General features: G+C 41.1%; 1 protein-coding gene across 1 annotated transcript in view; it reads left to right on the top strand.

Annotated features, from left to right (window-relative positions):
• The window catches only part of LOC114646445 (carboxypeptidase A2-like), a 50,820-nt gene extending 26,667 nt beyond the window's left edge, over positions 1-24,153 (top strand). The window contains exons 7-11 of the mRNA XM_028794639.2: positions 6,797-6,907; positions 8,137-8,227; positions 14,512-14,711; positions 16,507-16,591; positions 23,861-24,153. Of these exons, the coding sequence (XP_028650472.1) occupies positions 6,797-6,907; positions 8,137-8,227; positions 14,512-14,711; positions 16,507-16,591; positions 23,861-24,048 (675 nt within the window). The 3' untranslated portion in view covers positions 24,049-24,153. The remainder of the gene's footprint in view (positions 1-6,796; positions 6,908-8,136; positions 8,228-14,511; positions 14,712-16,506; positions 16,592-23,860) is intronic.
• Positions 24,154-25,472: the final 1,319 nt, after the last annotated feature.

The following is a 25,472-nucleotide window of genomic DNA, read 5'->3' as shown; positions in this document are numbered from 1 at the left end:
TGACAATGAGTTAAATTCCAAAAAAGGTATCACTGAAAACCACTGAAAACAAAAACAGCAAAAAAACAGTACGAGGAAAGTTCGAAGAAAGAAATTTTTTTACAGTGTTTCTGTTTGAGGATCGTTGTGCACAACTGAGTTGCGACCACAGAACTAACTGCTCTGTGGATGATTCATTCAAGCATTTCAAGGTCTTTTGGGCACTTCGTTGTAATGAAAGTATCTGCTGAATGTACTTCATAGTAACGAGATTTCTATAGACTCTTATTATATGGGGAAACTGTCGGGACCATAAAAATACTTGGTTGTAATGAAAATTTCGTTGTAAAGATATTCGTTGTAATGGAATTTTACCTGTAATTATATGTGAAAATTATTACTGTTTCTCTATATATGAATAAATCTATGCAAAATTTATCTTAATTTTTCTCTATACATTATTTTAATTTTCTATTTAAATAGGTTAACACATTCTGATATGTTGGAGGGCGGCAAATTGAAGGACCGCCCCATGGCACAAACTCTAGCTACACCACTGCATATCACCAACTGGTAGCTGTAACCCCACAGTCAAATGTCATAATGAACTGTGATTGCCAATCATATTTAGTATAAACAATCATTTTTTCATTTTAAATTTAAAGCAGTCTTTTGAAATAATACCCAGACAAAGCTGGGAAACATATTGTAGCTGTATCAACATGAATAAAACCGACTTGTCATCTACTTGTATGCACGTACAGTATATGCTGAATGTTTGTATGTTTGTTCCAGCTATACATATTTTCATGATAACTGAAGGGTAACTTGCAGATAGTTCAATTTATAGATTATGTGATGTCTAGATGAAGTGGCAGGGAGGGTTCAGTGAATCTGATATTGTCATGTTTCTATTGTTGAGCATTAAGTCCCTTCTTTACAATGTTAGAGGTTAAATTTAAAGCTGACTTGTTGGAGATGCATGACAGCCTGGCCCAGAGAGGTCTAGGCAGAACAAGGGCCCAAAATCTTGACAGGATATGAGAAAAGAGAACCCATATTTCTATTATAGATTCCTGTCATCCCATCATATAATCCCAGGCTATAGTTTCCTTTGGGTCTATGTTTTCTGGGTATCTCTGATCAAACTACTTCTCAATAGTGATGAGCAAACCCCACTGAATTTGCTTCAGCAAAATCACGGAAATGTTTGCAAACATCGCTGAGCTCCACAAACTGCATTGAAGTCGAAGGGGAAGGAGGAACAGACCTAGTTTTGAGTAGATTAAAATGGTGCAATATTCTTTTTAAGTGTTCCTGAGGGACAAAGAAAAGTTTTTCAGCTATGCTGGATAACCCCTGCGCTACCGTACCTCAAACATCAAAAAATACAAGCGGAACGAATACCACAAACAAAATATAACAAACGGCCACAAACAAGCAATAAGTAAATAAAATAAAGATCATTGTGAACACAGTATTCCACTCTTAGAGCACACATTGACCGTGCCATGAAGTGGTGGAGTGGGACTGCCTAGTTTCATTGATTGAAGTCACAACTCCAGGCAGAGTGAGAATGTCTTTTTGTTTCCCGTGAATCTATGCAGATGCTTCACACTTTTTCTTCCATCAAGTAGAAAGAAAAGCCTTGTAAATAGTAATATACCTTTTTTATTATTTCACAGTGTATCCTGTGATTTCTGATAAAGGAAGGGGAGAGAGGGCTTCTTTAAGGTTTCATTTGAGTTTGTTGCATGGTACATGTATGCATAATTAGCCATGCTGTGCTGACACACAGGGATCAGTGTTATTTATCCAATGTTTCTCAACCTTTGTGGCTTTGGGAAACATTTTTATATTTTTAAGTTCACTGATGAACCACATACAGTAATTGAAGGTTGAAATTACCACAAGCAGAAGAGACTAGAGTGGTTAGAGTCCAGGAAAAATACTGCACAACACTGTCAAGCACTTCGATGATGGGGAATGGTTGTTTAGCATATCTCAATAGCTGAAACATATTTTTTTTTCCCGTTATGCTTACGACCCAGCTATGGCCATGTTGGTAATGATCTTACAGTAGGTGTTCACGAAAGTTCTGTGCATGGCTGCTACAGCGCTGTGATGTCACACTAGCCTCGCAAAACATCCAGAAGCGCTTGGAAAAATATTTTTGCCTAAGCTGGCTGCATGGCACATTTCCTGAAAAATATTCACCAAACACAGCAAACTCACTGCTAAGAATTTCACCAATCAACACTATTTTTTTCATGGGTAAAATTTACAGCAACGTTTTGAAATAAAACCCCAGAGACTCTGGGAAACATAGCTAGTTTATGTTAAAGGTCCAGTATTTCTTTCATATATCTATTTATCTTCTTGATTAATTCAGAAAAGATGTAGAAAATAATACAAAGTGTTCTCTCATTTTATCTTTAGTATTTGCCTTATAGCTCCAGAGAATAATAGAATATTAGAACCTTGGAGTAATTGTCATAAGAACATGCCATTCAGCCCAACAAGCTTGCAGATCCTATCTAATTTCTCCAAAATAACATCAAGTTGAGATTTAAAGGTCCCTAAAGTCTTCTTGGATCGAGGCCTTGCCGTTGTAGAAGGGCTTACGTGGCCTAGTGATCCTCTGAGCTATGTTGTCAGGAGCTACTGTACATGCTCCTGGTAGGGCTTCCCAAGGCAGACAAGTCAGAGGTGAAGATCCAGACTAACTCGATCCTGAGACTCCATATGGCTTTAAACCAAGGATCGGTGTTCCCCTTGCCTGGGAAAGGGTACCTGGGGCCCCACCCTAGAGCCAGGCCTGGGGGAAGGGCTTTCTAGTGAGCGCCTGGTGGCTGGACCTTCAACCACGGGGCCCAGCCGGGCTCAGCCCGAAGGAGCAACGTGGTTCTGCTCTCTTGTGGGCCCACCACCTGCATGACAGGTCATAGGGGTCAGGTGCAATGCGATATGGGTGGTGGCCGAAGGTGGGAACTCTGGCATTCCAACCCTCAGTTGCCTAAACTGGCTCTTGGGACATGGAATGTTACCTCTCTGGTAGGCAAGGAGCCCGAACTGGTGCGTGAGGTTGAGCGGTACCGGCTAGATATAGTCGGGCTCACCGCTATGCACGGTCTGGGCTCTGGAACCATTACTCTTGAGAGAGGCTGGACTTTGTTCCACTCTGGAGTTGCTGTGGGTGAAAGGCAGCGGGCAGGGGTGGGCTTGCTTATGGCCCCCCGGCTTGAGGCCTGTACGTTGGGGTTCTCCCCGTTGGACAAGAGGGTAGCTTCCCTGCGCCTTTGAGTTGGGGGAAGGACTCTGACTGTTGTTTGTGCTTATGCACCGAATGACAGTTCGGAGTACCCGGCCTTCTTGGAGTCGCTGGAAGAAGCACTGTGAGGTGCAGCACCTGGGGACTCTATTGTCCTGCTGGGAGACTTCAACGCTCACGTTGGCAACGACAGTGAAACCTGGAGAGGTGTGATTGGGAGGAACGGCATCCCTGATATAAACTCGAGTGGTGTTCAGTTGTTGGACTTCTGTGCTGGCCATAGATTGTCCATAATGAACACCATGTTCGAGCATAAGGGTGTCCATAAGTGCACTTGGCGCCAGGATACCCGAGGTCGCAGTTCAATGATCGACTTTGTAATCGTGTCATCAGATCTGCGACCTTATGTCTTGGACACTTGGGTGAAAAGAGGGGCTGAGCTGTCAACTGATCACCACCTGGTGGTAAGTTGGATCAGATGGCGGGAGAGGCTGCCGGACAGACCAGGCAGACCCAAATGTATAATGAGGGTCTGCTGGGAACGTCTAACGAAGGAACTGGTCAGAAAGATCTTTAACTGCCACCTCCGGCAGTACTTCAATCTTATTCTGTGGGAGGCGAAGGACATTGAGTCTGAATGGGCCATGTTCCAAGCCTCCATTGTCAAAGCAGCAGAATGGAGCTGTGACTGCAAGGTTGTTGGTGCCTCTTGTGGCAGCAATCTACGAACCCGGTGGTGGACACCTAAGGTTCGTGAGGCCGTCAAGTTGAAGAAAGAGTCCTACCGAGTCTGGTTGACCAGTGGGACTCCAGAGGCAGCTGAGGTGTACCGGCGGGCCAAGCGTGTGGTGGCATCGACTGTTGCTGAGGCAAAAACACGTGCATGGGAGGAGTTTGGGGAAGCCATGGAAAACAACTTTCGGTCGATTCCAAGAAGGTTCTGGCAAACCGTCAGGCGCCTCAGGAGGGGAAAGCAGTGCTCCACCAACACTGTGTACAGTGGAGATGGGGCCCTGCTGACTTCAACTGCAGACCAGTTGACCGGTGGAAGGAAAACTTTGAGCATCTTCTCAATCCCACCAGCATATCATTCCTTAGAGGAAGCAGAGCTGGAGGACTCCGGGGGGAGGGGAGGGGGGGTTTTAGGGGGCCCATCCATATCAGGGGCCGAGGTTGGCAATGTAGTTAAAAAGCTCCGAGGTGGCGGGGCCCCTGGGGTAGACAAGGTTCACCCTGGGTTCCTCAAGGCTCTGGATGTTGTGGGGCTGTCCTGGTTGACACGTCTCTGCAACATCGCATGGACATCGGGGGCAGTGCCTCTGGATTGGCAAACCGGGGTGGTGGTCCCCCTTTTTAAGAAGGGTAACCGGAGGTAACCCTGCTTCCAACTATAGGGGGATCACATTCCTCAGCCTCCCCAGTAAGGTCTATTCAGGGGTGCTGGAGAAGAGAGTTCGGTCAATGGTCGAATCTTGGATTCAAGAGGAACAATGTGGATTCCGTCCCGGCCATGGAACACTGGACCAGCTCTACACCCTGGCCAGGATCCTGGAGGGGGCATGGGAGTTTGCCCAACCAGTCCACATGAGTTTTGTGGATTTGGAGAAGGTATTCGACCGTGTCTCTCGAAGCATCCTGTGGGGTGTGTTCTCTAAGAGTATGGGGTACAAGGCTCGTTGTTACAAGTCATTCAGTCCCTGTACAGGAGTAGCAGGAGTTTGCTCCGCATTGCCGGGTAATAAGTCAAACTCATTTCCTGTTGATGTTGGACTTCGCCAGGGCTGCCCTGTTCTGTTCTAAATGTTTAATGGACAGAATTGCTAGGCGCAGCCAAGGAGCAGAGGGGGTATGGTTCGGTGACCTCAGAATCTTGTCTCTGCTATTTGCGGATGACGTGGTTCTGTTGGCTTCAACGGACAGTGACCTCCAGTTCTCACTGGAGCGGTTCGCAGCTGAGCGTGAAGCGGCGGGGATGAGAGTCAGCACCTCTAAATCCGAGGCCATGGTTCTCAGCTGGAAAAGGGTGGAATGCTCTCTCCGGGTTGGAACACATTACTGCCTCAAGTGGAGGAGTTCAAGTATCTCAGGGTCTTGTTCACGAGTGAGGGAAGAATGGAGCGGGAGGTCGACAGACGGATCGGTGTGGCATCCGCTGTAATGCGGGCTCTGCAACGGTCCGTCGTGGTGAAGAGAGAGCTGAGCCAAAAGGCGAGGCTGTCGCTTTACCAGTCGATCTACATTCCTACCCTCACCTATGGTCATGAGCTTTGAATAGTGACCAAAAGAGCAAGATCACGGATACAAGCTGCCGAAATGAGTTTTCTCCACAGGGTGGCTGGACTTTCCCTTAGAGATGAGAGAGGTGAGGAGTTCAGTTATCCGGGAGAGACTCGGAGTAGAGTCGCTGCTCCTCTGCACTGAGAGGAGTCAGTTGAGGTGGTTCGGGGCATCTGGTCAAGATGCCCCCTGGACGCCTCCCTGGGGGGGTGTTCCGGGCATGTCCCACTGGGAGAAGGCCACGAGGCACACCCAGGACATGCTGGAGGGACTATATCTCCCGGCTGGCCTGGGAATGCCTCGGGGTCCTCCCAGAGGAGCTGGAGGAGGTGGCCGGAGAGAGGGAGGTCTGGGCTTCCCTGCTTAGGCTGCTGCCCTCGCAACCCGACCTCGGATAAGCGGTGGATAATGGATGGATGGATGGATGGATAAAGTCCTACTGTATACCACTACTTGCTAATTTATTCCATGTGTGTATATTTATGTGTTTTTAGAAAAACATTTTCACAAAATCTGCCATAAATATGTTTCCACATATTTCTCAGTTTTCTTGTTCAAGATCTCATTTTAAGTAAGACAGCATCCAGGAGGTAATTGACATAATAATTTTAAACACATCGATCATGTCACCCCTTAATTTCCACCTAGTCACTGTCCTCTGTATCTTCTCTACTACTTCTGTGTCATTTTTATAATGTAAAGACCTAAACAGCACACAAAGCTCCAGATAAGGCCTCACTATTAAATTATATAGGCTAGGCATTCACTCCCCTGACTTGTGTTGTATGCATTGTGTTATATAACCTAACATTCTGTTAGCCTTCTCAATCAGTTCTGTACACTGTCTGGATCTGGAGAGTGAACAGTCCACAAGGACTCATGTTTTTTTTTCATAAGTCATAGAGTCATAAACTCAAAGCCAACCCAGGCACTGCATATTAGAAGTACACAGATTCCATCCTTGTCTGTGTAGGTTTACCTTGTAGTAATTCCATATTCCAAAGATTTTCAAACTACAGTAATCGGTTATCCTAAATTGGCCCAGAGTGAATGAGTTTGGTTGTGTGCACAAGTGTACCCTACAATATGTGGTATCCCCTCTGGGTTTAGTATCTGTTTTGTGCCCAGTGCTGTTGGGATAGACTCCAGCCCCTGCAAACCAGTACTGGATTAATGGGTTAGAAAATGGATGGATAGACAAAGTTTTATGCTTAATTCTGTATTTACTGTTAAATGTTCATTTACTTATGTTGACTCTTAAAAATTTAGATCGCCACTTTATATGGTAATGATGCATCCTTGACAACTCTGCTGAACAGAATGGACATCCTCCTGCTGATTACAGCAAACCCAGACGGTTATGTATTTACTCACACAAGTGTAAGTATGATGGAAAATCACAAAAATTGTAGAAATACACTGGTGGGCCAGTTCATTGACAAAGCAACCCTTCATATTGCAGCCCCTTTATTGCCTGTGGTGGGCATCATAAATTAGACAACACATATGGAGCTATTTAATGAGGCAGATACTATGAAATTTGTTTTCTGGATGAAATTTCCTATTCAAGCACATGCATTCAATGGCTTCCCATTTTATATATAATGGAAATACCCATCAAGGCAGAGCTTGGAACTGGGTAGTCTACTCAGTGAGGCACTGCTCTTACACAAATTGTAAAAGAAGGATGGGGGAATGCCTACAGAACATTTTTGAGTAAGGGAATTTCCAGGGGTTGACATCCACTGTCCTCAGGTTTCATGTAATACTTTGGATTCATGAAGTTGAGAAGCCCAGTTGGGATGCAGATAATATTCAATATGACACAAGAAGCGTGAAAGAGGTTAATCTGGCTCAGTAGCACAGAAGCTCAACTTTAAAGAAGCAATGAATGTGCTACTTTGCATCTACATAAATGTGTGTCTGAATCAAGTGCCACTGAAAACTAGAATTTCAGTAATGCAGAAGCACATTTAGATAACGATTGGACTTCAGTCAGGGAGTTAAAAATTCTCTCGAGTTTGGAGTGAAAAAGTGAGTCAGGGCAAAAATGTTGCATGAACGGATGGAACTTATTCAGCGCTGGAAATCTGACTGGTAAAAAATGAAATCTGTCTTGTCTATTACCTAGAATGCCTGGATTATGGGGTAGACAGAACTAATAAAATGTATTTTCATTTCTGAGACACAAAGTTTGTACCTGCTTACCAAGTAAGTATGTGAGTTCCAAATCAATCAATAAATGAAGCTACTTGACAGTCAACAGAGTGTGAAGTCCTTTCAAGGCTGCTTCTAGAAGGAAACAACGCTGTTGTTAAATGTATCTTCTCATACAAATACACATTTACTAATGTATTACATTTTTGAGGAAGCATAGAAATCCTTGCATTCCTGATTATATGTAGTATGTGCGCATATTGTCATGTACTTTTCTGTCACTTTATTATATTTCTAAATTTATGTAAGTGCTCTACGTCTGTGTTCTGTGAAAACTACTGTTTAAGAATGAAATGAATTCAATTGAATATAAAAACAAATAAGTTATACATTGAGTACAGGCTAAACAATGAGAGACAAAATGAGATAAGAAGCCTTTTATCCTGTTTTAGAACCGCATGTGGCGCAAGACCCGTTCCAGAAACTCAGCCAGCAGCTGCATTGGAGTAGATCCAAACAGAAACTGGGATGCTGGATTTGCTGGTATGGCTTTAATGTTATTTTGCTGTTTTTCAATGATAAAACATCTTTAAAAGCCATTATTGGTAACTGCTAATCTTGTAAATAAGTGTAGTACTTGAAGATGACAGGATACACAAGCATGGCCAGTGTTGACTGTAGAATGAAGGTTGTTCTTTTTGGTTCAAATCATATCAGATAAACTTCCTGATTCAGAAATGACCGCTAGAATCTATCTTGTCAAATTATTTTGGAACGTTTGATTTGTTTGCTGCTGAGAGACTTATACTAAAGGTTGGCTCAGTTCTTTACATCCTATCATCTGAAGAGTCCTGAAGAGACTAGAAAACAGCCTGAAAGCAGCTGAAATACAGTATATGTAAATGCTCCATATAGGAATAAAAGGCTCTTCTCAAAACTATTTTGAACAAAGGCTAACGGCCGCTTAAAATATTTTTTTGGATATTTGCGTGAGAATGTAGCAATGATTTTAAATGATCTCCTCATGAAAATAATTATAGGCATCCTGTCTTAGCATTTCAAAAATATATGCATAATTCAATTATAAGGATACTATTTAGGGTACAGCTATTTTTACAGCTGCTGCCTCTTAACTCCTGAGTTTAAATCTGGGCAGAGTTTGCATGCCCCCCCCACCCCCCATGTCTATGTGGGTTTTGTTCCCACTACCAAAAAATGTGTGCATCAGTTTAATTAGTGATTTTCCATCAGGCCTTAATGAGTAGAGGATTGTAAAATTGTACCTTGAGATTTATTGGTACCTCATCTAGGGTTGGTTTGTGCCTTGAGCTCAGTTCTGCTGGGAACTGTCATGACACCTCACTGGATAAGATGATTAGTAAATGCATATATATTTATATAATTGGATATAAGATAACATACAGCAGGTCACTCATTCTGTTTATCTGCTCAGGACATTAAAGCAGGGGTTGCCAAGTCCTGTCCTGGAAGACCACTGTTGCTGCAGGTTTTCATTCTAATCCTTTTTTTAATAAGTGCCCTGTTTGTGCTGCTAATTAACTTCTTGTGAATTCATTTTTATTGAATTGCTTTTTAAAGATTTGTTTCCCTGAATTTCTTCATCATTCCTCTGAATTGCTTCATTTCTTTACTTAAATGGCACCCAAACAAAAATGAAATGTGAAGTGATGGAGTCAAGAGAAAACCAACTATGTCAGGGCCTCAGACTCCAACCAATTTCACTCCAACCAGCTGCTTAATTAGGCGCCAATTTTTGTCATTAATTAAACCCGTTTGTTAATTCCGTGGCTTATTGCTACTTTTGTGGTGCATTAGCAGACATTTTCGAAACTGTTGATTTTCTCTTTCTAAGAGCCCTGTTAAAATGTTTTGGGGACCTGAGCAGATCAACATTCCTGAAACCTTCATCGTTCTTTATTTTCAGATATTGTATGATGGACTCCAGTTGTTTTGGCTCATTTTGTATCTCATTATTGTTTCGCTGCTAATTAAGGAAAAAGAAACAATTAAGGGGTCTTAGTTTTCAAGAGCAAGTTAATTAAAATGAATTCAAAAGAAGTTAATAGGAGCAAAAATGGGTCACTCATTGAGGAAATGGTTAGAATGAAAACCTGCAGCCATGGTGGTCCTCCAGCACTGGAGTTGGGGACCCATGCATTAAAGAGTCCCAGGGAGTGAAAAGTTTTAAACATACTGCTCATTTGAATAAACTGAATGAGGGAGTTAATTTGATTTTTCATTTTAAACATATTTTCACCCTTGTTTGCTTTATAAGGTAACATTTCCTGTTTTAGAACTAATTGCAACAGTTTGTATTGCCAAAATAAAGTTAGCTTTGTTTTTTTTTCCCTTATTTCCTTTTGGGTGTTCAACTTAAAGTGCAGAAAATACCTTAGAGAGTGAAGTGAAAAAATGATTTTTCATTCAGAAAACAGAACTGATGTTAAATATATAATGGTATGTACTAGTGTATTGCTTAATAAGACATGTGTGACCAATGTAGTACACAGACGTTTTATCTGTGTAAAAAGGCCATACGTCTACAACAGTAACAGTGTACTGTATATTAACTTTTGTGACATCATTAAAGGGTATTAGTTTAATAATCAGAGGGATATCCCATTTAATTAAACTCTAATCCCAATAATAATATTGTGAAGATTTTGCACTTAAGAATTGTAAGGATTCACAGTATATCATGCAGGCAAAGGCATGCAGCCATAACCCTAAAAATAACTGATTTACATGTATGCAGTAATAAATGCAGTCAATGATGAATTGGAGAGCAAGTTAGCATTTCTTGTTTAAAAATAAATGTAATTTTTCACATACCTAAATATAACAATGGTGTATGTTACAGATCTTTTTAATTGCTTACTTAGCAGTAGTTATATTTGCACATGTACAGAGTACAGCGAAATTCTTACTTGCTGGTTCAACTGACATGCAAAATGTTGCCACTCTCCAGCACCATGCTAAATAAGCATGGATTAGATAAAGATAAATCATCATGGATACACTGCCTATTGACATGAATGGTGAAGAAAAAGTTTTAACTTCATGTTATTGAATCTTTTAAGAGCAATGACAAATATTCTCGTTACTGCAGTTGCCAACAGGCCTAATACTGAATGACACATGTTTCACTTCTGAACTGCTCAGTTAAATCTAATTTCAAGCTAATCTGCTCTTCTTCTCAAAGAGGATGAAAATGGAATAGTAAAAATAGAAACGCAATGTATTTTATTTAAAATATTTATGTTAAAAGTGGAATGTTGACAAAGTGATAAGCTCTGTTGTCTCAATAGTGCTAGAACCCTGGCATTTGCCTGTTTGGAGGTTTCCCTTTCTTCTCATGTTCTTGTGGTTATTCATCAAATACTTCAGTCCTTCTCAGTATTAGGCTGAGTGGTGACTCTAGATTGGCCCTAAATAAATTGAGTATAGCTGTATGAGTAAGTAACCACAATAATTACCCGATGTCCCATTCATGCCTGCTTTCTGATCCAGCAAGAAAAGCTCTGGCCCCCCATAACTTTGTATTAAATTAAGCAAGTTTGCGATATGAAAGAATGAATGAAACTGACCAGGCCACAAAACTAAAGCAACAGAACATAAACAGCATGACCTCTATTTGATCTAAAAGTTTTTTCAATTCTTGCAGCATTTTGTAGAAATAATACAGAATTGTGTAAGTGAAAAAAATACTCAGCCATTTTAAATTTAAAGTGAAGCAGAATCCCATTTAAAGTCTGTTAAAGACTGAATGAACGAAAAAAAAACAAACTGTTTGGCACTGCCATGACTACAATGGAATAACTCTTACTGGTTGCAGTCCGAAATTCTTCCTTCTTTCAGTATAAATAGGAAAATATGAACTGTGATGGGTGGCCAGGGCCCATGATCGGCTGGGACACCCCTGCAGCATATGTTCCAGGGGAGCAAGCATGGGAAAGCAGTATGGCCCCCTGGATGCTAGATGGCAGCCTCCCTGGGTTGCAGCGGTGCCTCGGACTCCCGCAGGGCTTCATGGGAGTTGGAGTTTGGTGCAGCCCTGTTGGATTACGCAGGCGCCGCTAGCCCCTTTTGGGCACTAGTTTCACCACACCCGGAAGTGCAGCCGGATGTTGGCAATCAAGCACCTGGAGCACTAATAAAAGGAGCCAACAACCACCACTCATTGGCCAGAGTTGGGAGGAGGAGGACAAAACTTGGAGGAGGAGTGGTGGTGGAAGAGAAAGAGGAAAGGAAAGTGTGTGGTATGTTTTTGGTGGTGCTTATTTCACACTTGAGACTGTGTTGTGCCTGTGGGGATTAAATGGAAGATGTGCCCCACAGGTAAAGAAAAATAAAAGTCCATTTATTTTATACGTGCCTCCCGTGTGAATCTGTGTCGGGTCGGGTGCTTATATAGCACCTTATTACAGAACATATATTCATTCATTTGTAACTATTCACTCACACTTAAAAGCATGTTTCCATGTTTGTAAGGAAGGAACATTTTTAATTTTGATGTTCAATAAAATAATTGTGATTCACTATTTATTTATTACTAGCCATTCCTTGTGGATCCACCCGCGTAGTAGTGAAACAGGACAAACTTTAAAAATCAATAAACAAACAGATATCGCTATATAAGCAGAGGCAAGTTATGCTCCAAAACGCAGAGGTAGACCAACTCGAACAGAGGCTGGCGTTTGAGTGAGGATGGCCCTGCCCAGCTCCCTACTCCTGACGTCATGCTTCCCCCTCCCCTGAGCCCGCAGCCTCTGTCTCGGATTAGCGTGAATATATTGCTCCTGCAAGCGAACTATGATTCTTAACGTGATGAGAGAAGTCACAAAATCAACCGGAATGTTCAAGCAAATTCTAGAAAAAAAGCCCAACCTAAATCTGTTAAGTAGTTCTCTCGTTCAATAGCTAAATGGATGTAAGATACACCCTGAGGCTGGTGCTTGAATGAGGCTGGGCCCCTTCCCCCTTTTCCTCTTGGCCTGTTGCGTCTCTCTCGGATTCATGCAAATGAATCAGTACCACAAGCGAACTATGATACTTAGCGCGATGAGAGAGGTGGCAAAATCAACTGGAATGTCCAAGCAAATTATAGAAAAAAACCTGATCTAAATCCATTAAGTAGTTCTCTCATTTGCTAGCTAAGCGGATGTAAGATATGCCCCGAGGCTGACGCGTGAGTGGGAAGGGCCCCAGACAAACGTTAGATTTTATATACATAGAGATTTTAGGTATTTTAGCCACATATTCAAATACCCTAAGCACAATCACTCTAGAAAGACAAAGATCACTATTTCCTAATTTTAAATATGTGCTTTCATACAAATAGTTTATTTTATTTTTGAATATCTCTACACATTGGATGTCAAAATCATGGATACGGGTTAGTACTACTAAGCAATCTGAAAAAGAAACACAAATGTGACTCTTCCATGTTTAAAATGAAGCTAATCCTCAGTTCTGAGCCAGTAAATGTCTATGTTATATAGAAATTTGCTGTTAAGAACAGAGCTTCGCTAACACTAAGACAAGGTACAGATAAAAAAAAATTAATAAAACAAGGCAATAGTTATGATGATGGCGGCACGGTGGCGCAGTGGTAGCGTTGCTGCCTCGCAGTTAGGAGACCCGGGCTCGGTTCCCGGGTCCTCCCTGCGTGGAGTTTGCATGTTCCTCCCCGTGTCTGCGTGGGTTTCCTTCAGGCGCTCCGGTTTCCTCCCCACAGTCCAAAGACATGCAGGTTAGGTGGACTGGCGATTCTAAATTGTTCCTAGTGTGTGGGTGTGTTTGTGTGTGTCCTGCGGTGGGTTGGCACCCTGCCCAGGATTAGTTCCTGCCCTGTGTTGGCTGGTATTGGCTCCAGCAGACCCCCATGACCCTGTGTTCGGATTCAGCGGGTTGGAAAATGGGTGGATGGATAGTTATGATGGACTCATTCATTTTATAAAATAATAAAGGACCTACTGTATACATCTATGTTTAGATAGATAGATAGTTTAAACCCTCTTAATCCAATTTTGACCCACATACAGTATGCTGGCAGCAAGAAATACAAATGATCAGCTGTGGAGGGGTGCCAATCCATCGCAGTGCACACTCATACCCACACTCTCCCTCAGTTAGCCTAGTGGTGCACATGTTTGTGCTGTGTAAGGAAAGCTATAGTGTGCAGTATGGTAAAGATGTGGAAACACCACAGAAATAGCACCAGTGTCTCCTAAATTGTAAGGTTGTAAGGTTATCCACCGTGATGCCTCAAAAGTAAAACATAGTAGCATTAGAAATCAATTGCATAGTTGATAGCTGTGATTATCAAGTTTCAGGTTATGTTATTGTGGATATTGTAGCGATCCTTTAAGATACCACATAGGACACCAGGTAAGTGGATGCTGGAGCACCTTCCATTATTAATGCATTGTAGTCCCTACCACAGTTTCCCACTTGTCAGCCCACCTTTAAGGTCCCAGGCACACCATTAAAACAAGAAAACCACAAGCACCTACGGCCTCACTCACTGCTCTAGCTAACACTGTTTTCCTCTCTATCTCTCACTATTCTGTCTCTGCTATCCCGTCTCTGACAAGCTACAGTTCAGATGCTTCTTTTCCACTCCTGCTGTGGGCACACAGGGTGGAGAAGCCCAGTCAGCATTCCAATATGGTAGAAACATTCATGAAAAGTAACACCTGTATGAAGGTGAGGTGTACACCGTAAATGAGTTAAGTAGAAGTAAGAGATGTCCTATATTTTATAGACAGTATCCATTCATAGTCTGCTCTGACATTACTTAACAGGTCCTGGTGCAAGTACTAATCCATGCTCTGATTCCTACCATGGTCCCTATGCTCATTCAGAAGTTGAAGTGAAGAACATTGTGGATTTTGTCAAAAGCCATGGCAACATAAAGTCTTTCATCAGCATTCACAGTTATTCTCAACTCCTCTTATATCCTTATGGATACAAGTGCACCAACACCAATGACTACAAAGAGCTGGTAAGTTCAATATGTACTCATCAATTTAATGTTTATTTGGAAAGCAACATGGACACCCTGCAAAGTTATGTTAACATGTGATGTCCTGCCTCTATTTATTTAGTACTTTAAAGGCTGAGCATTACGCAGTCGTAATGCAGTGGTGCTGTTCACTCCGCTACAAAGAAATACACAGTAGTAGACTTAATTATAGAAAATGATTGATGCCTTGTAGGAGGGTATAAGTGTTGGGACTACAGGTTAATGTGAAGCATGTGAAGCAACAGCGTGTGCTTGCGCGTGTGTGTGTCACACTTTTTGAAAATCTACACTAATTGAGACTTTGCCTTTACAAATTAGAGTATTTGTTAGAGTTAAGGATCTTTTAATATTTTTTCAACGTATTCCTGAAGACAAAACAGGATTGCTGACATTTAGGACACAAAGTTCAATAGAACAATTTTGATGAGAACAGGGCTTTTAGCCCAACAACCTCATCAGTCCCATTCACTTAATTTCTCCAAATTAACTTGACTTCAGTCTGTTTCAGAGTACAAATCTCTATCACACTACATGGTAATTTATACCATGTGCTTATGACTGCTTGTCTGAAGAAAATCTTTTGTAAGGTTTGTGTAAAGTCGACCCACAACCAATTCTGTGTGTCCCCCAATATTTTTGAAGTAGGATTCACTGTACTAATTCTCTTCATAATTTTTAACAATTCAGTCATGTCACCTATTAATTTCTATTTGCTTAAACTGAAAATTTTATAGTTAATGTCTCGTGGTTGCAGAATCAGTCTAGTTGCTCTTCTCCGGAGGTTTTTTTTATAATTTTAGTGTGAAAACTTGGGGGCGCCACAGAGCCCAAACCCTAAAAAACATGAACACACCAACACAGTCCCGGGTTCAAATAAAAGGTGTTTATTACAGACCTTGTAAAGACAAGCACAAAAACAAGATGTCTCTTCTTCTCTTTTGCCTCCTCTCCTTTCCCTACCGCACTGCTCTCCTCCAGTTGAGTGTTGCTTTCCTTCCTCCCAGCTCTGACTCACCTGGACAAGGCAGTGCAGTCCCTTTTATTGAGGACCCAGGAGTACTTCCATAGCTTGGGCTCTTGTCTTTTGGAAGCACTTCCAGTCCCGAATAATTGGGAGTGTATCTCCCTGCAGCACCCTCTTGCGGCACCCATGGGCTCAGCTGTGTTAGCAGAACATAATTCCTGGCATTCCCTGCTGATGTCCGAATGGGCCATTTAGTGTCTTGGGGAAATGAACATCCCTTATAGCCAGTCCTTCGCTTTCATCCTGGCCAGGGAATGTAGTACAAACATGTCCGGTTGGGACACCTGTCCATGTTCCTGGGGCTTCCCATCTGGGTAAAGAATCTTCTTCTCCTTTGGCTGGGATGTCCATCCATCAACCTGGGGAGTCCTCTCCAGATATGGCACCTTTCTCTTCCTTGGCTGGGATGCTTGTCTGTCCTCTTGGAGTCTCCTGTCCGGGTAAAGAACCATCCCCTCTCCTGGTCAGGATGTGCATCCATCTCCTGTGGCACTTATAATGGATACCAAAAGTGTGCACAGTACTCCAGATGAAGCCTCACTAGTGTGTTATATAACAAAAGCATAACCTCCCTTGACTTGTACTCCACACATTGTAATATACAAACTAATATCCTATTATCCTTGATTGCTTTTGTACACTGTTTGTACAAAAGGTCCTTCTCATAAAGTTTGAATAGGCTTGCCTTAATGAAGGATATTCAATTAAATTAATATCTAAATTGTTTAACTGTGTATTCTGCTTTTACAGGATAGCATTGGTAAATCTGCGGCAAGTGCTTTGCAGTCGCTCTATGGAACTAAATACCAAGTTGGTTCTATCTGTGCTGCTATATGTAAGTATAATTTTTTAAATTTAATATTGACTGGATAAAAAATATTCAATCAAAATTTGATTAATATGGCTTATGACTTGAAATGGAAAGTTATATCTAGTAAAAAAAATGTATTGTAGTAGTGCATGGCATTAGTCAAATTTGAAAAAAAGACAAAAAAATATGAAAACAAATCATGACAAGTAAAATGTTATGTGTGGGAACAATCAACTCAGTTTAACTACCCTTTGTAAAATGCTTACAATAGAACTCTGTGATAGTCTGGTGCTCTGTCCAGTGCTGTTTCATGCCAGCTGTTCTAATACAATATATCCTGATCCTGTAAGTCACCTTAAGTAGAGGAGCAGGCCAGATGAGCCACATTATCAATGTTGCCTTGTGCCCAATGGTGGAAAGATAGGCTCAAGCCCATAATCACCCTGCATTCAATAAAAAATAATATTGAGCAAATAGAGAGAACAAATGAATGAATTAATTATATGAAATATAAAATAAATAGTCATGTTACCTGTCAGAATACATTTAAAAAGATTTGCGATTTTCTGCCCCACATACACTTTCTGCGTTTTCACTCAGTATCCTTATGTGTCTAAACCTCTTTTGACTGGTGCTGCTTCTCACAAGCACGTTCTCGTAAAGCCTGCTTCTCAGACTGCCACCTTGCTCTCCTCCTGTCCACTTTTATAGCACCCGTTATTGAAGATGACTCTTAACATGCCATCTATGCCTTTACTGCTCCTCGTGTGCCTCACATTTGCACATCCTTTTTCAATTGTGTCACCAAAGCCAAACTGACCAATCACACTAATGCCAAACTAACACATCAGACTGCTTGGAAGGTCTAGATGTACACGGACATTAGCTATTTATTATATATTAGATAATATTAATAAATATAGTACAAACTATACAAGAGAAATCTCAGAACAAAATCAGAAGCTGCCAGAGATATTTGCAAGCTTTCATACTTGAGCTTGTGCAATTGTGCAAGCACAAGGACTGTGACTTTTTGTTTTAATTTCTCTTTTACAATTTTAATCTCCACTATTGTCAACTGGCCATAGTTCATCAATTAATTAATAGACAAATATTGTTGGTTTCAGTTTCAGTTCTACCTTGTTCTTTGTTTCAACAATTCTGCATTTATATGTTCAACATTTCTGAATTTAGTAATTAGTCGAATCTATACTTGTATTTTAACTGAGAATTGTTCACAGCGATCTGTACCTGCACTCAGTGACGAGCGCTATACAAAAAATAAGCTGTATTGTACTGTATTGTAAGCCTGTGTGGTTAAGTAATGGCAATATCCCTGCAGATAACATTGAAATTCAGGGGTATAAATGGCGAACTTGGCTCAGGTGCTAGTTTGTAATAGTTGTAGTAATAGTAATACTGTAGTATTAATATTACTAGTAGTGGTAGTGGTGTTAGTATTAGTATAGGCATGAGTACACAGTTTAGTGAAATTTATGTCATGTCCAAGCTTAAGAGAGAGAGAGGTTAGGAGCACACGCTGATACAGTGCATTGCTGCCCACCACTTAAGCTTAAGAATGGGATTTAATTTTGAAATATGTTGGAAACAAAGATTACATTTTTGATTACATTGGTGTCAGAAGTTGGAATCACCTTCTCCAAGGTCAGTATTGTATGTTGGGGAGAACATACAAGACCTAAGTGTACATTAGTATGGCCTGGGCAAACTAAAAAAATGAATTTTAATAGAAAAGAAACAAGTGAACAATTTGTCTTTGGAGAGTTTGGACAACATGTTGTGCACTTTGAGGCTGTGGGAAATCCTCTGAGATAGCTCAGGCAGCATCTTTTGTAAGTTGTTGAATGAATGAAAGTGTAGAATTATTTTTCCATATGCAATCCTAACTCAGTAGGTGTCTGTTTCAACCCTATGGTGATAGAAACTCAACAAAGTAATGTTTAGCTTTATGTAAGAAATAACCTCTTCAATAAACCTTTTTTATTTTTTCTTGTTAAATATAATAATCAGTGAAGATAATAATTCATTTTAATCTGCTTACTGTAACCAAGATATTGTTTGGTTAACACTAGAAGCAAGACAAAAAAGTATTAGACTAGGAGATCCTGGAACTAAAGAGAAAGATCAAAGGTGCACACATTGATTGTATAAAAAGGTCAGAAAGTCAACAACAAAACAGAAAATGTGAGACAGAAGGTATAGTCAAATAACAAGAGTTAGAACTTGTAATTGTAACAAAAGAGGTTACATTTTTTTCCAAACTTGGGCCTCATGTGTTGTGTGCTTCCATCTTACATAGCATAGCTGTCATTGTGTCATTGTTGGACATTGTGTCTGTGAACAGACTTCTCAGACACAGTTTTGAGATTTGGAGCAGGAGCCACCTTAGTAATCTTGTTTAAATGGCACAACATCAAAGAAAAAATAGTACAATGAAAAATATCAGTCTCTGCCATTAACACTAACACAGTCTTATAGCTAGAGAGGGACTTGTCTACTCTCTTTCTCTCAATCTCTTTCAAGGGTCAAACTGAAGACACTACCCTATAGACAGACAGAAGACAGACACCCTATATATAGGGTGGTCCAGATCTAATTATGCAATTTTCATTACGCTATATCTTATTAAGTTTATTACATATAGAATTCACAGCACCTACCCTGCAAATAAAGATTTCACTTAAAATTCCTTTTGTTGCCGATAGATGGCAGCACCTGCCCTGCATTCCAAAATGGCGGGGAGACAGTTGTCAGTCGAACAGTTGCATAATTAGATCTGGTGTGTTCCAAATTTCAGGTCAATAGTTCAAACAGTTTGCAAGCTACAGGTGATTTAAAATCCTGGACAGACAAACGAACAGCCATGGTAGCGTATTATATTTAAAGATCGGTAGTGTATTATATTTATTATATTTAAAGATCTTTAAATATACAGTAATCCCTCGCTACTTCGCGGTTCACTTTTCGCGGATTAACGACTTCGCGGGTTTTTAAATACAAGTGATTGCCCGCCTATCGCGGAAGTTATGTTCCAGACCCATCAGCAACAGGAGAAAATCCGCGATATAGAAAGACCATATAAATAAACATTTTTATAGTTTAAGCCTTCAAATACCCATCCCACATGTAAACTTATAAAACACACTTTGTTAACACATATGATATGTGGATGTCGGGCTAAGGATATGAGTAACATCTCACTATTATAAAACATTTTAACTTCACGCAAGACAAGACAGTGAGACAGGAAAATTGGTGATGTACAGGCTTAAAATTATTGACACGCAGAGCGACAAGCAGCACAAAGCCAGCACAAAGTCCACTTCTCCTTAGCATTCATTCAGCTCCCCACCCCCTTGACAATGCGAAGTGGCAGGAGCGTACTGCGCTTCCGGGGAGGGGGGGTTTGAGCGAAGGTGCGTTCAGCTCTCACACACCCACACACACTCACACACACACACTCCTCGCGACAAACAGGCATTTTGGCAGAAGCAGCACAAAGTCCATTTCTGCTCAGCGTGAGTTCAGCTGCCCCCCTTCACAAAGCGAGTGCAGACACATTGACGTCTGATCGCTGCGTGCAGGCAGTGTGCAGTGTTGGTCTGAGGTGTTTAAGAATGTAGAAAGTGTTTAAGAGCATAGGAAGTGTTTATAAGAGCATGGGAAAGGTTAACAAGAGAGTGAGAAAGGTTTATAAGAGTGTGGGAAGGGTTTATAAAGCCTTAAAATATGTATAAATAATAAAATAAATATAGGTCGCTACTTCGCGGATTTTCACCTATCGCGGGGGGCTCTGGAACGTAACCCCCGCGATAGGTGAGGGATTACTGTAATGCGCTACCGATCTTTAAATATAATACGCTACCATGGCTGTTCGTTTGTCTGTCTAGGATTTAAATTACCTGTAGCTTGCAAACCGTTTGAACTATTGACCTGAAATTTGGAACACATATACTATGTGATGTCTACTATCCGTCTTCAGGGTAATGATTGACCTCCAAGGTTATTCCGTTTTTTATTTTTATTTTATTTAATTGTAGAATCAACTCTCGGCAGCAGCCAGCAGGGCGGCCGTGCAGCGCATGCGTACGGGCACCGTTCTCATCACTTCGCCATCACTTCCCCTACCTCTTCCATCCATCCATTATCCAACCCACTATATCCTAACTACAGGGTCACAGGGGTCTGCTGGAGCCAATCCCAGCCAACACAGGGCGCAAGGCGGGAAACAAACCTCGGGCAGGGCGCCAGCCCACCGCAGTCCCCTACCTCTTATTTATCTTAAATCATTCTTGAGGCAGGTTGAAGACTTAAGTGCCAGCTTAAGTGAAAAATTAAAGTAAATGTACTAATTGCAACACAAACACTGCCTTAATCAGTTTTAACGCAAAGGGATGCCGACGAAAGAAGAGAAGAAGCGGGCCACTAAGGGTGGAGAAAAGAAGCGCTGCTCAGAAAGCAGCAAGCACATCAACCTCTGAGCAAAGAAATGCTAAATGTACAGAGAAAGAGTTTGAAAACTAAGAATGCTCAAGTTAAATGTATTCGCCGAACATTATCGTGCAGTGCGCCATATATATATATATGTATATCTGGCCCTGGAAAGGATGTGGGTTGGGAAGTATGCGGAGATGTGGTCAGGCGTCTTCAGGCTGCAGGCTTTCAAGGTGCGACTGGTTGTGAGTGGCAACGCCCCTTTGCATCCTGGGGTGGAAGTGCTTACAGGGAGCACCCTTGTGACACTACATAAGCTATGTCCTCATTCCTAACAATACCAATAGCAACCATAAACAGCATGGTAGTTTTCATCTCAACAGAATGGTGGAAGAACAAAATTAAAACAAACATTTTATGGATAATAATAAAAATTAAATGGAACTTTGATTTTAAAAAAATCTGTCAGTGAAATCATTTCTGTACTTTTTTTATTACATTTATTGGAGGTGCAGTGATTGCATATAATACAAAAGAAAAGGTGACCAAATGATGAAAGCTTCCCATCAGCACTTTTGATTTTTGGTTTTATCCATGCATGCCATTGTTGGTTTGTCTCCACATTAAGTGGACCCATGCCCTACATGATGAGTCTCTTTCATTAATGTTGTAAGTGAGAAGATTTGAGAAACCTCTGCAAAATGTCCAAATTGCAAGGTTTCAGTAAACAGGTGCCATGGTAAGATGGCTGGACACAAAAGGAGGGTAAATTCCTGTAGCTTACAATTTTATTTAAAAAGGCAGTTTATACCATACTGTAACCCACTGCACTCTGGTCCTAATCCAAGTGGTTCATTGTGTGATGGGTGAGGCAACGTATATCTCTCTGCGGTGGGCTGGTGCCATGCTCAGGGTTTGTTTCCTGCCTTGCGCCCTGTGTTAGCTGGGATTGGCTCCAGCAGACCCTCGTGACCCTGTAGTTAGGATATAGCGGGTTGGATAATGGATGGATGGTTTACACCAAACAAATAGGTCACCAGCACACTGAGAAATAAAACAAAACGGCTTAATAAAACATAACACTTAGAATAATAAAAACCCATTCCAGTAACAGATATGATCTGAAAGCCCCACCACACTGCACAGCTTTTCCAAAGATTTTTTTATCACAACCTTTATTTTAACATAATTAACAAGCTGTGGACAGTCATCATACACACCCATGACTAGACATCCAGTGAGCACTCAGCTGGAGGTACAATGTATACAGTGTAGCTACAACAAAGGAAAGAAAGTTGGTGCTCTGGACGATGGAAACAGAAAAAAGGCCTGTCTGCTTGATGTCCTGTATTTGATGTACAACAGAAAAAATTCAAAAAGAAAAAAGACAAAGCAGAGATTGTGGTGGAATTCAACATACGTGGATAGTAAACATTTTTACAGCCACCAGTTCTGTCAGGCTACATGTTATTTGGCTGTGAAAATGTAGTGGGCTTTTGATATTTTTGTGGCACAAAATTACAGGAAATTTAAACTGTGCTGAAAAGTCATGAAGGATTCTTACACTCTGCAATTCCAGCATTTTTTCTTAATATTTCTGATAACAGTGATGAGACCATTCTTAAATGTATCAAAGGCATTTACTGCACAGTATGGCCTACAGAAGATTTTCTTTAGCTGACCTGGCATTATTCATTGTCTGTCTACTTCACAGAGATGGAGGCAAAGGTTTGCTTAAAAATATGAAATTTACTGGGCATTTAGGCATCTTGGTTTTATCTGCATCCAAGTGCTTATAAAATATGTATGCTGCATATAGAATACAGAATTCTCAATTTATTTGTTACTAGCTGTCCCCCGCGTAGTAATGAAACAGGACAAACTTTAAAAATCAATAAAAAAGTAATAATTTGTATTGAGAAGAATTTATATTGATAGTTTTCGTATCCGAAGGCCTTTTTATACAGTATTTTTTGTTTTGCTATCAGCGGTGAGAATGTAGCTGTGATCTCTTTGCCAAAAATGTAAAAAGTTGGCAAGGTAACTCTGGCCAAGTGGAAGGTAGGTACGCTCCAACGTCAAACATTGCCACTGTATCTGATCATGTACAGCTGTGATGGGAGAGCGCTCCCCGTGTGGGGAGAAGAGTACATAGTCATGATATCTCCGTCAATGAGCAGATACCCTCCAAAACACACGTAGCTGAGATCGCTCTCTCAAAAATGTCAAATGTTACTCCTTAACAATCTGTAGATGATAATGTCTGCTGAACAAACAGGTATCGCTAGCTAAGCAGAGGCAAGGTATGCTCTAACATGTGCTGAGAAGTAGAGTGACTCGAACGGAGGCTGGCGCATAAGTGAGGAGGGTCCCACCCGGCTCCCTACTCCTGAGGTCCCCCCTCACCCTCCTCTTGGTCCACAGCCTCGTGCCGCAACCGAACTATAATACTTAGTGTGATGAGAGAAGTCACAAAATCAACCAGAATGTTCAAGCAAATTCTAGAAAAAAAACATTCGAAATCCGTTAAGTAGTTCTCTCATGAAAAGCAGACAGATGTTGGATTTTATATATATAGAGATTATTTAAGATACTGGATTATTTAAACAACCTGACTAAGGTTTATCTTTTTAAATACACAATACATTACTGTATTGATGGAAAAACCTCGTCTGTTAATACCTTATGGTGTAGATGCTCAATAATTATAAATTCTATAGTTCAGTATCATTTGAGGATACATTGTCTTTAGTTAATTTGATGCTTATCTGATCTTCTGTTGTTCATATTGAAATTCAATAAAACTTATTTATATTGTTTTTTAATTATGTTATTCAGACCAGGCAAGTGGAGGCAGTATTGACTGGACATATGACAATGGAATCAAGTACTCATTTGCATTTGAGCTGCGAGATACAGGGCGGTATGGCTTTCTTCTACCTGCCAATCAGATCATTCCTACTGCTGAAGAGACCTGGCTGGGCCTTAAGAGCATCATGGAGTATGTTTATGATCACCCTTATTGAAAATCTATGGTAGCACTGTGACTGCAGAATCCTAATTGATGTGGTTTTGCTAGAGTAACATTTGGAAAGTACATTGGAAAATAAACTTCAAACAATCTTGTTCTATTTGTGCCTTGTTATCTTCATTACTGCAAGAGGGTGTGCCTTTTCATGTACAAATACTATGATAGGAACAAACTACATTTTTGGCAATTTTCTCAAAAGTTTAATTTCTTTTACCAGAATTCTTGAAGCAATATTCACAAAGCTATACAGTTCAAGTGCGCATACTTAGCAGAGCTTTCCTTTTAAGGAGCGAAGCAAGATACACAAGTGCCAAGAATTTGCATTTCATAGACACAGGCAGGAATACATCCGGTGTAAAATTTAGTCAAATCAATATGCGAACAACAATACAAATTTCCATACCAGATCGGTCGAGCCCTGGGTTAACAATGACCGCCACCAGTACCGTTAGCCAACAGGGTGCTGGCGGAAATTGGGTTACTGAAGTAGAAGAAGGAGAAGAAGAGGGGGGAGACATGTCCGGAGGCAGGAGGAGAGGAGGAAAGTAAAGAGAGTGGAACTGTGGGTAGGAACTTTGAATGTTGGCAGTATGACTGGTAAGGGGAGAGAGTTAGCCGATATGATGGAGAGAAGGAAGGTTGATATATTGTGCGTGCAAGAGACTAAATGGAAGGGGAGTAAGGCCAGGTGGATCAGAGGTGGATTCAAAGCGTTCTATCATGGTGTGGATGGGAGGAGAAATGGGGTAGGAGTTATTCTGAAGGAACATTATGTCAAGAGTGTTTTGGAGGTGAAAAAAGTGTCAGGCAGAGTAATGATTATAAAGCTAGAAATTGGAGGTGTGATGATGAATGTTGTTAGTGCATATGCACCGCAAGTTGGGTGTACAATGGGTGAGAAAGAAGATTTTTGGAGTGAGTTGGATGAAGTGATGAACAGTGTACCCAAGGGACAGAAAGTGGTGATTGGAGCAGATTTCAATGGGCATGTTGGTGAAGGGAACAGTGGAGACGAGGAGGTGATGGGTAGGTATGGTGTCAAGGAGAGGAATGAGGAAGGTCAGAGGATAGTGGATTTTGCCAAAAGTATGGACATGGCTGTGGTGAATACGTATTTTAAGAAGAGGGAGGAACATAGGGTTACATACAAGAGTGGAGGAAGATGCACACAGGTAGATTACATCCTATGCAGAAGAGATGATCTGAAGGAGACTGAAGACTGCAAAGTGGTGGCAGGGAAAAGTGTAGTTAAGCAGCATAGGATGGTGGTCTGTAGGATGACATTGGAGATCAAAAAGAAGAAGAGAGTGAGGGCAGAGCCAAGGATCAAATGGTGGAAGTTGAAAAAGGAAGACTGCAAGGTTGAGTTTTGGGAGGAGGTGAAAATAGGCACTGGGTGGCAGTGAAGAGTTACCAGAC

This window comes from Erpetoichthys calabaricus, chromosome 1 (assembly GCF_900747795.2).
Source record: "Erpetoichthys calabaricus chromosome 1, fErpCal1.3, whole genome shotgun sequence".
NCBI classification, from domain to species: domain Eukaryota; kingdom Metazoa; phylum Chordata; class Cladistia; order Polypteriformes; family Polypteridae; genus Erpetoichthys; species Erpetoichthys calabaricus.
This window is presented reverse-complemented; position numbering and strand designations above follow the sequence as displayed.